Source organism: Anabrus simplex, chromosome 1 (assembly GCF_040414725.1).
Source record: "Anabrus simplex isolate iqAnaSimp1 chromosome 1, ASM4041472v1, whole genome shotgun sequence".
In the NCBI taxonomy this organism is placed as follows: Eukaryota; Metazoa; Arthropoda; class Insecta; order Orthoptera; family Tettigoniidae; genus Anabrus; species Anabrus simplex.
The window spans coordinates 970,571,055-970,583,456 of record NC_090265.1 but is presented as its reverse complement, the minus strand read 5'-3'; the positions used below and the strand labels follow the sequence as shown (position 1 = coordinate 970,583,456).

Here is a 12,402-nt window from a genome sequence, read left to right as displayed (position 1 = left end):
ATTGTTGATGAAAATGCCGGGTTGTTGTGTTTTCGGCTGTACCAATAGGTCGGAGAAAGGATTTATCGTGAAGGTATTTCCCAGGAGCCAAATTCGAGGAAAGCAATGGGCTGCCATGGTTAAAACAGAAAATAGAAGGGTGGTCTCCTACTGACGTAACGCGTTTACGTGGAATAAGTCCATGATACTTAATTTATTTAAAGGTAATCTAAGTACCCACAATATAGTTGGCTGCAATGATCTGCATGTTATTTTATTTCAATAGGCACACTTTGAGCCGCGTATGTTGGAAAAAGATAGAATGCCGTCCCCACAATTCTCTTAACTCAACAATCGCTTCATCGAACGAGCCTCCAATAGCAAGTTGTAGCCAGCCACAGTCAAATATAGCCACAGCAAAATTTTTGAATGAGAAATTGCAGCAGTACGAAAATCACTACAAAAAGCTTGAGAGGTAAAAATCGCAGACTGAAACACATACGTTCGAAACCTAAACGTATTATCAGACAAAACAAAGTAAATGATATGCCCAGCGTACAGAAAAACCTGAGAAAAGTGTTCAATGCTGACCAGATTTTTGTTGTTAATCGGGAAAAAGACATTTTGGTCAAATGTGACAATCAAAAACTCTCTCAAATTTAAATTTCCTTGTTGAAACACATGCCATGAACAACTCTTAGAGCAAAATTATTCGCTTCCTTTCCTATGAATACTTCGTAGGAAAGTTCATAATACTTTCTTTCAGCCCGGCATTCCAGAGGATGTTATTATGTTCCTCAACATAAAAGGCCATCTCTTTAACAATGTGTTCTGCTAATGGATGGAATGACCATTACACCAGGAAATGAATATGATAATTCATGCAATGCATTCACTGGGAAATTCACCTTACCTAGTCACAATGGACAATGGATTTCGTATTTAAGTTAGGTGAATTATCAAGTAGATGGAAACAGACAATTGCATGTTTTTTCACTGGAGACAGTATAGATGACACTGTGTATGAAAATATTATTTCAGACATTATAATGAAAACTCGAAAAAAAAAAACGGTCTTAATATCTTGGCAGCAGTGTCAGATTCGGGCGCAGCAAATCAAGGATTCTGGAGGAGTGCCGGTGTATATGCAGGACGTCGCAGGAAGGTAGCTATTTATTTCTTGCATTCTTGTGGTGAAAACAAGAAAATATATCTCATTTCCGATCCAGTTCACCTTTTCAAGAATATTAAAAGCATGCTCAGTGATCACTATTCCACAATCAATTACTGAAGAATTTGGCTTACTCTCTGTTGAAGTCGAGGTATCCCATGTAGAGGAACTAACTTCATACCAATAGAAATGCAATGTCAAGTTAGCACCGAAAGTTACTGAAGAAGATTTGTACCCCTCTCAATTCAATGTGGGTATCAGCTTCAACCAAGGTGATAAGCCGTTCTGTCAGTAGTGCTCTGATGTTCCTGGCTAAAGAATTACATCGTCCAGAACTTTACACTACTGCTCGGTTTGTACATTTGATTGAAAAATAGTTTGCACTTATGACTCCTCGTAGCACAACCATGACATTCAGTAAACACGATTCTGATGCATGTAATGAAAATGCTTACTTCCTTATTAGTATTACAATTTGCTTTACGTCCGACCGACACAGATAGGTCTTATAGCGACGACCAGGTAGGAAATGCCTAGGAGAGGGAAGAAAGTGACCGTGGCCTGAATTGAGGTACAGCCCCAAAATTTGCCTAGTGTGAAAATGGGAAACCACGGAAAAGCATCTTTAGGGTTCGGACGCACTATCTCCCAAATGCAAGCCGACAGCTATGTGACCCAAGCACGCGGCCACTTGCTCGGTATATTTCCTTCCTCAACTGTTTTGTGGACATCTTTCTAACCTCAAAGTAGGAGTGAAAGGGGCTTGGAAATCTGTACAAACTGGAATTATTATCTGTACAAGATACAAACTCGAGTTGCAGGCTGTGTTACTAAATGAGTACCAGTATTATTTTGGTCTAACTTCCAGGTTCACGCAAGATTCATTTGAGAATATTTTCATTTTTTTTAAAGCTAAGCAACCTGTCCCTACAGCATTACAGTTCAGAACTTGCAGTTGATCATGCTCTCTCAGTATATGAAGGATATGAGAAAAGGAAGCTATGAGGAGAATGATAGGGAGGTTCTAACAGGTTTTAGTGTGTCAGCAGAAAGTGCAAATGCAAGAACATGAAATATTTCGGCTTGACCTCCACTGAAAAGAATTCTCTGTATCGTTTGTTGGGTTATCTAATTAAGAGCATTAAGAAGAATTCCAGGCACTGTGAGAAATGTTTACAGAACTTAGATAGTTTAGAGCCCTATGGCTTACCTTATGAAAGGTAAACTCAAATTAAATGTTTCAAAGAGAGCACATTATGGTTTTTAATTAGTATTCATTTCAGTTTGTATTAGAAATGGAAGACTTGTTTTCTAACTATATTGATGTATTGAAATCACAAAGCAAGCCTATTGACATAAAAAAAGTTTTTGGTGAAGAACGACATTTCTGTAATTCCGGTGCCTGACTTTCATGATTTGTTGAATATTCATAACGAGGTACATTGTATTTGGGGTAAACATTGATTCAAGAAGAAAGAAATGTAAAACTATATTTAGCAGCACATGCATCTGTAATTTAAATTGTGTTGGATACCCAAAGGTGACCAGAATTCTTTTGACCAACTACATATGTCAATGTGGAAGACACAAAATAATGCGGGGAATTTTGTCAGATGGACCTGCTTAACTTTCGACTGCGTAACTCAAAATAGTATGTACATGTAAGTAGTTAAAAACATTCAGTACTCGCTTTTAATACTTCTGTGATAATTCGCCACCTTCAGATTTGAGATACCAGTACTTCTTATGGTCACCCCGAACATTTCATAGGTCACTTTTATCTTAGATTTTATTTTAATCACATGCCTCATAGTCGACTACAAACATTGCACTACTATAAAACAGAGAAGAGTGTAACAGAAGGTATGGGCAGACAGATAATAATGTACAATAATTAAACCCATGTAGGAGCAGAATGCCGAAGATAATCCATCTGCCCACCGTATGTTGAAGTGGCCTGTGTCGATGAATTACGCTGTATATACTGAAGAAGTTAACACCGGAAACATTTGTGCAATGAAAGAAAAGGCTGAATATTGCTGTGAATCATCCATGTCACCTCACCACCTCATGATCAAGAAAGCTAAATGTCCGAGGGACTTCCTTCCATTGATCGTGTCTGGCATCGAATAACTTGTGAGCTACCACTGTCATCGATTGTAAACAAAGCATGTTCTCAAATAACGTATGTATATACAGCGTGTAGTTTGTATGTAGTCTACAGTACAATCAGTTATAAGCTCATGCAATCTGTGTAAACAATATGCTGTCAACCTCACGGAGAAACTGGATGTCATTACATGTGTCTGCTAGTGTCATCATTTTGCTGCTTTCTCTAATAGATGATGTTGTTTGAGTCATCAGTTCATAGACTGGTTTGATGCAGCTCTCCAGGCCACCCTATCATGTGCTAACCTTTTCATTTCTACGTAACTATTGGATCCTACATACGCAGATAGGGAATCTGCCACCTGGGCGACTGCCCTAAATGCAGATCGGTATTGATTGACTGACTGACTGATATGCTGTAATCTGCCTGTCATATTCATACCTTGAACTACCCCTACCGTTCTTACCACCTACACTTCCTTCAAAAACCAACTGAACAAGCCCTGGGTGTCTTAAGATGTGTCCTATCATTCTATCTCTTCTTCTCGTCAAATTTAGCCAAATCGATCTCCTCTCACCAATTCGATTCAGTATCTCTTCATTCGTGATTCGATCTATCCATCTCACCTTCAGCTTTCTTCTGTAACACCACATTTCAAAAGCTTCTATTCTCTTTCTTTCTGAGCTAGTTATCGTCCATGTTTCACTTCCATACAATGCCACGCTCCACACGAAAGTCTTCAAAAACATCTTTCTAATTCCGATATCAATGTTTGAAGTGAGCAAATTTCTTTTCTTAAGAAAGCTCTTCCTTGCTTGTGCTAGTCTGCATTTTATGTCCTTACTTCTGCCATCGTTAGTTATTTTACTACCGAAGTAACAATATTCATTTACTTCCTTTAAGACTTCATTTCCTAATTTAATATTTCCTGCATCACCTCCCTTCGTTCGACTGCACTCCATTACTTTTGTTTTGGACTTATTTATTTTCATCTTGTACTCCTTACCCAAGACTTCATCCATACCATTCAGCAACTTCTCGAGATCTTCTGCAGTCTCAGATAAAATAACAATATCATCGGCAAATCTGAAGGTTTTGATTTCCTCTCCTTGGACTGTGATTCCCTTTCCAAATTTCTCTTTGATTTCCTTTACTGCCTGCTCTATGTAAACATTGAAAAGGAGAGGGGACAAACTGCAGCCTTGCCTCACTCCTTTCTGGATTGCTGCTTCTTTTTCAAAGCCCTCGATTCTTATCACTGCCGACTGATTTTTATACAGATTGTAGATAATTCTTCGTTCTCAGTATCTGATCCCTATCATCTTCAGAATCATAAATAGCTTGGTCCAATCAACATTATCGAATGCCTTTTCTAGATCTACAAATGCGATTTACGTGGGCTTATCCTTCTTGATTCGATCCTCTAAGATCAGACGTAAAGTCAGGATTGCTTCACGTGTTCCTACATTTCTTCTGAAGCCAAACATCTTCTCCCAACTCAGCTTCAACTTGTTTTTCCATTCTTCTGTAAATACTACGTGTTAAAATTTTGCAGGCATGAGATACTAAACTAATGGTGCGGTAGTTTTCACACCTGTCAGCACCGGCTTTCTTGGGAATAGGTATAACAATCTGCTGAAAAGATTTTTTTTTTTTTTTTTTGCTGGGGGCTTTACGTCGCACCGACACAGATAGGTCTTACGGCGACAATGGGATAGGAAAGGCCTAGGAGTTGGAAGGAAGCGGCCGTGGCCTTAATTAAGGTACAGCCCCAGCATTTGCCTGGTGTGAAAATGGGAAACCACGGAAAACCATCTTCAGGGCTGCCGATAGTGGGATTCGAACCTACTATCTCCCGGATGCAAGCTCACACCCGCGCGCCTCTACGCGCACGGCCAACTCGCCCGGTCTGCCGAAAATCAGATGGGACTTCTCCTGTCTCATACATCTTACACACTAAATGCAATAACCTTGCCATGCTGGTTTCTCCTAAGGCAGTCAGTAATTCAGGGGGAATGTCATCAATTCCAGGTGCCTTGTTCCTATTCAGGTAGCTCACAGCTCTGTCAAACTCTGACCTCAAAATTGGGACTCCCATTTCATCAGCATCAACAGCCTCTTCTTGTTCCAGAACCAAATTATCTACATCTTTACCTTGATACAACTGTTGGATATGTTCCTGCCATCTTTCTGCTTTGTATTCTTTTTCTAGAAATGGCTTTCCATCTGAGCTCTTAATATTCATACACCTAGACCTTTCTCCAAAGGTTTCCTTGATTTTCCTGTATGCAGCATCTACCTTTCTTAGGACCATACAACCTTCAACATCCTTGCACTTCTCCTTCAGCCATTCTTCCTTAGCTATCTTGCACTTTCTATCCATTTCATTCTTTAATCGCTTGTATTCTTTTCTGCCATCTTCATTTCTAGCATTCTTGTATTTTCGTCGTTCATCAATCAGGTCCAGTATCTCCTGAGTTATCCACTGATTCTTACTTGATCTTTTCTTCCTTCCTAACATTTCTTCAGCAGCCCTACTGACTTCATTTTTCATGACTATCCACTCTTCCTCTATTGTGTTTCCTTCAACATTTTCATTTAGTCCTAGTGCAACACGTTCCTTGAAACAATCCCTCACACTCTTTTCTTTCAACCTGTCTAGATCCCATCTTCTTGCATTCCATCTTTCCTTCAATTTCTTCAACTTCAGATGGCATTTCAAGACCAACAAGTTGCGATCAGAGTCCACGTCTGCTTCTGGGAAAGTTTTACAATCCAACACATTGTTTCTGAATCTCTGCCTAATCATAATGAAGTCTATTTGATCCCTTCCAGTGTCTCCAGGTCTTGTCCACGTATACAGCCGTCGTTTGTGGTGTTTGAACCAAGTATTGGCAAGGACAAAATTATGATCAGTGCAGAATTCAACCAGCCGACTTCCTCTTTCGTTCCTTTGTGCCAATCCGAATTCTCCTGCTGTATTACCTTCTCTTCCTTGGCCTACCACTGCATTCCAGTCTCCCATCACAATTAGATTCTCGTCACCTTTTACATATTGTATTAAATCTTCTATCTCTTCATACATTCTTTCGATTTCCTCATCATCCGCTAAACTAGTAGGCATATAGACCTGCACTATTGTAGTGGGCATTGGTTCGCTGTCTATCTTGACGACATTAATTCTTTCACTATGCTGGTCGTAGTAGCTTACCCGCTGCCCTATTTTCTTATTCATTATTAAACCGATTCCTGCATTTCCCCTGTTTGATTTTGTGTTGATAATTCGGTAGTCGCCTGACCAAAAGTCCTGTTCTTCCTGCCAACGTACTTCACTTATACCAACTATATCTAACTTTAGTCTATCCATCTCCCTTTTAAGATTCTCCAACCTACCACAACAATTCAAACTTCTAACATTCCACGCTCCAACTCGTAGAATGTCAGTATCCATTTTCCTGATGATCGCCCCCTCTCGTGTAGTCCCCACCCGGAGATCCGAATAGGGGACTAGTTTACCTCCGGAATATTTTACCCGGGAGGAAGCTATCATCAGTACATCATTCATACAGAGAGAGCTGCATGTCATCAGGAGTTAGTTACGGCTGTAGTTTCTCGTTGCTTTCAGCCGTGTAGCAGTATCAACAGAGCTAAGCCATGTTGAGTATTATTACAAGACCATATCAGTCAATCATCTAGACTGCCGCCCTTGCAACTTCCGAAAGGCTGGTACCCCCCTTTCAATGAACCATTCCTTAGTCTGGTCTCTCAACAGATACCCATCCGATATGGTTGCACCTGCGGCTCGGCTATCTACTTCATTGGGACACGCAAGCCTCCCCACCGCGGCAAGGTCACATGGTTCGCAGGGGAGGCTCTAATAGATATGTAATATAAATTATAATTATGATTCAGAGTGTTTAGTTGTAATTAATTCATATTTTCTTCGCTTCCTTTGTCCCTAACCTTGCCGTGATACAATAAGCTGTTGGAGTGGTTGGGACGAACATGGCGGCGAACTCGGTTCGATTTATGATTGGCTGTGCCTCGAATTGCGATCGATCCGCCACATTCGTCCCTAGCACTGTATTGTAAACATGTTTTAATGGTCGGAATAGTTCGCAGAGTTGGTGAAAATGCCGGGATGTTGTGCTTTCGGCAGCACCAACAGGCCGGAGAAAGGATTTATCATGACAGTATTTCCCAGGGACCCAATTCGAAGAAAGCAATGGGCTGCTATGGTTAAAATAGAAGAGTGGTCTCCTACTGACGCATCGTGTTTATGTGAAGTAAGTCCATCATACTTTTATTAAGGTAATCTAAGTATCCACAATGTAGTTGGCTGGAATGACCGGCATGTTATTTGATTTGACTAGGCACACTTTGAGCCACATATATAGGAAAATGCAAGCGAGGATGGGTAAAGAATTCTGAGATGTAATGCCGTTCCCACAATTTTCTCTCGCCGAGATTCTCCGAAAGGAAGGAAACCTCCCATCACCCTGAAACCATGTAGATCAAAAAAGAATAAATATGCAGAAAGAACGGAGAATACATTATCTAATCTACCAGACACTGCAGTGACAAGTAAAGCAGATAATGGTGTAATTTTTAACTCAACAATTGCTTCACGGAACGAGCCTGCAACAGCAAGTTGCAGCCAACCTCATTCAAATGTAGTCACAGTAAAATATTTGAATGAGAAGATGCAGCGATATGAAAATCATTACAAAAAGCTCGAGAAGCAAAATCGCAGACTGAAACACATATGTTATAAAGTTATTATCAGACAAAACAAAATCATATGTCGAGCTTAAAAAGAAAAACCTGGGAAAAGTGTTCAATAGTGATCAGATTTGTTTATTATGCGGGAAGAAAAACAATGCGATCTATTAATGGATGAAGTGTCCATTACACCAGGGAATGAATATGACATACATGCAAAGCATTCACAGGAAAAGTACCTTACCTGGTCACAACGGGCAAGTTACACATGCTTTAGTGTTTATTTTGGGTGGATTATAAGTAGATGGAAACAGACAATTGCATACTTTTTCAATGGAGACAGTAGAGATGGCACTGTGTATGTAAATATTATTTCAGATTTTATAATGAAAACAAAACTAAGAAAAGAAAAACGGTCTTAATATTTTGGCAGTCGTTTCAGATGAGGGCGCACCAAATCAACGATTTTGAAGGAGTGTCGGTGTATATGTAGGACGTCACAGGATGGTAGTTATTTCTTTCTTGCATCCTTGTGACGAAAACAAGAAAATCTATGTTATTCCAGAAGATCCAGTTCACATTTTCAACCCTATTAAGGGCATGCTCAGTAATAACAAAGTGATCACTATCCAACAATCAATTACTAAGAATTTGGCCTACTCTCTGTTGAAGTCGAGGTATCCCAGGTAGAGGAACTAACTGCATACCAAGAGAAATTCAATTTCAAGTTAGCACCGAAAGTTACTGAAAAAGATTTGTACCCCTCTCACTTCAATGTGGGTATCAACTTCAACTAAGGTGATAAGCCATTCTGTCAGTAGTCCTCTGAATTTCCCAGCTGAAGAATTAGATCGTCCAGAATTTTACGCTACTGCTTGGTTCGTAGACTTGGTTGAGAAATGGTTGGGACTTACGACTTCTCGTAGCACAACCATGACATTCAGTAAACACGATTTTGATGCATATAATGAAAATATTTCCTTCCTCAAATGTATTGTGGATATCTTCTCGAATCTTGGTGCTTGGAAACCTGTACAAACTGGAATTATTCTCTGCAAAAAAAACATATTAGAGTTGCAGGCTGTGTTACTGAATGAGTTACCAGGTTCACACAAGATTCATTAGAGAACATTTTCAGTCTTGTAAGAGCCAAGCAACCTGTCCCTATAGGGACCGTGCGCGCACGAGATTTTTAGTAGCTAGCGCTCCTAACGGAAACAGCTGCAGTCGTTTGATGGGGCACTCACGAGACCTTTGACAATGCAGTTCATTGCAACCAGGCAGTAAGCTTTGACTAGTGATAGTAAAATAAAGAGGTAAAGCCAGACAATAATGGCTTCGACAGTAGCAGCGACCACTACAATTTATATAGGGTTTCAGACAGTGCAACACTCCGATTACTTCCGGGAATCCACGCTAAAGAAAGGTGAAGATTTAAATAGCAGTAACCATGTCTTTGACGTGAAGGAACGTTTAGGGCAATAAATATACGGCAAGTGTCTAAGGGAAAAGAGTATTGATCAGCCACCATACAACGTTGAAATTAAGTTATTTACTATATTTTATTCCTACTTCGGGAAATTGTTAATTAATTATTTATTCACAATAACTTTAGTTATACACTAATGAATCATTGCGCGGGGCCATTACATACACTGAGTCTTATAAGAGTTGTAATCATGAATTTTAATTCGGATGCCTTTCCTGAAACACAATTCTTTCCAATGAAAATCGCACTTCAGTGACACTGGGGTTCAAACCACGGTCACTAAAGTCAGAGGCTAGCAGCTAAGCTAAAATAGGGAAAACAAGCCAGTTTTCCTCAGTTATTCTACTATTACAAAGGAGGTAGCGAGCGGCTTGCCTCAATTCCCGATGACTGTGGTTGAAATTCCAGCAGATTTTCAGTTTATAAATAAATGAGTGAGGAAGGGCAACCGACCTGCAATTCATGGCGACAACTTCTTGAGTGTACTTCCTCTGCGCAGGCGGGATAAGCTGTGAATGATGATGAGATTGTTCAAAGATTGTTGTTGTTTGAGTCATCAGGCCATAGATTGGTTTGATGCAGCTCTCCATGCCACCCTATGCTGTGCTAACCTTTTCATTTCTTCGGAACTACTGCATCCTACATCTGCTCTAATCTGCTTGTCATATTCATACCTTGGTCTAGCCCTACCGTTCTTACCACTTACACTTCCTTCAAAAACCAACTGAACAAGTCCTGGGTGTCTTAAGATGTGTCCCATCATTCTATCTCTTCTTCTCGTCAAATTCAGCCAAATCGATCTCCTCTCGCCAATTCGATTCATTATCCCTTCATTTGTGATTCGATCTATCCATCTCATCTTCAGCAATCTTCTGTAACACCACATTTCAAAAGCTTCTATTCTCTTTCTTTCTGAGCTAGTTATCGTCCATGTTTCACTTCCATACAATGCCACGCTCCACACAAAAGTCTTCAAAAACATCTTTCTAATTCTTATATCAATGTCTGAAGTGAGCAAATTTCTTTTCTTAAGAAAACTCTTTCTTGCTTGTCAAATTGAGGGGCACGTGTATGCACTTTTACCTCTTTATTTTGCACACTGACGTACTTACAGTGACAAAGATACATTGTATTCGGTCCCAAACGCTTTCAGGGGTTGAAGAGACATTGCTTTCTCTGTTTTGGCCAATGTTGAGAGGCTTGCCATGCTGTAAAATCCACCTTATGTCTCATAATAAAGCAGGGTGAATAAAACGAGGCTAGTTCATTTTAATCTGAAGTAGAAGTCCCCTTCAATAAAAGTTAATGTAAATTCCTTACTGGGAGATGAGTGAAAGTTTGTTTGCTTTTACTCCTTCGACTCTCCATTCTTTCAGTTAACCCCGACATAAACTAAATGGAGCGCTGGCCAGCAGCTTACCCCATCAAACGTTTTCTGAGGTAGTCGCAAGAGCGCACCACTCGCCATTCGCACGGTCCCTATAGCACTATAGTTCCAAGAGAACTTGAAGTTGATCATGCTCTCTCAATGTATGACGGATGTGACAAAACGAAGCTATGATGAGGATGATAGGCTATAACAGGTTTTATTGATTACGCTAAGCAATTAGTGTGTCAGCAAAAAGTGCAAATGCAAGAACATGAAATATCTCAACATTTAAGCAAAACGAGCCTAGGCTTGACCGCCAGTGAAAAAAATTCCCTGTATTGTTAGTTAGGTTATCTAAATAAGATCATTAAGAAGAATTTCAGGCATTGCGAGAAATATTTAAATGAGAGGTTAACTCAAATTACATGTTTCAAAGAGAGCATATTGTGGTTTTAAATGAGCTTGCATTTCAGTTTGTATTCGAAATAGTATAAGTATTTTCTAACTGTACTGATGTATTGAAGTCGTAAAACAAGTCTTATTGACATAAAACGCTTTTTGGTATCTAAAGTGAAAAACGAAATGTCTGCAATTCTGATGCCTGACTGTCATGAGTTGTTGAACACATTCATAACGAGCTACATTGCATTTAGGCTAAATACTCATTCGAGAAGAAAGAAATGTAAAACTATTTTTAGCAGCAAATCTGTAGCAGCACATGCATCTGTAATTTAAATTGTGTTTGATACACTAAAGTGATCCCAAAATAGTGTGGTAAATCAATGGGAATTTTGTCAGATGCACCTGTTTAACTTAAAATGTTATGCACATGCAAGTAGTTAATAACACTGGACACTCACTTAAGACTTCTGGGAAAATTTGCCACCTCCAGCAATTTGAGATACTCCTTTCTAATTATCACCCCGAGCACTTCATAGATGAGTTTCATCTTAAATTTCACTTAAATCACACGCCTCAGTGTCGACTACAATGATTCCACCACACTTGCACAGGGAAAGAGTGTAAAGGAAAATTTGGGCAGGTAGAGAATCATGCACAATAAGTAAACCGGTTTAGGAACATAGTGCAGTTGAAGATAATCCATCTGGTCACCGTATGTAGAAGTCGCCTGTCTCACTGTATTACGCAGTATATACAGGGGCGTAACGTTAGGGCCTGAACTGCAGGCGGGCCCGGGCCTCTACGGAGCCCGGAAACTCCTAGAAAAAAAAAGCCTAATGTCTCTCTGCACGGAAATAGTCAGGGCGGTTTTGTAGAATCAGTCGAAATAGTTTGTTTTATAATTGGTACTAAGAGGAATAATTGCCAGTGGTGTACAGTTGACAGTTCAGCGGCTTAAACCAAGGAGACAGTCAAATAAAACCTATTGCAAGATATTTTTAATAATTATAATTTCGTGTGGCTATTTCTAGTCGAGTGCAGCCCTTGTAAGGCAGACCCTCCGATGAGGGTGGGCGGCATCTGCCATGTGTAGGTAACTGCGTGTTATGTGGTGGAGGATAGTATTGTGTGTGGTGTGAGAGTTGCAGGAATGTTGGGGA

General features: G+C 39.9%; 1 protein-coding gene across 2 annotated transcripts in view; it reads right to left on the bottom strand.

Annotated features, from left to right (window-relative positions):
- The window catches only part of Zip48C (Zinc/iron regulated transporter-related protein 48C), a 348,533-nt gene that overhangs the window by 196,528 nt on the left and 139,603 nt on the right, over nt 1-12,402 (bottom strand). The window contains exon 5 of one of the 2 annotated variants that reach the window (XM_067136813.2): nt 8,133-9,034. The exons of the other annotated variant lie outside the window; for it this stretch is intronic. Coding sequence (XP_066992914.2) covers nt 8,829-9,034 — 206 coding nt within the window. The 3' untranslated portion in view covers nt 8,133-8,828. Of the gene's footprint in view, nt 1-8,132; nt 9,035-12,402 lie in introns of those variants that run through there. 2 annotated transcript variants of the gene reach the window in all.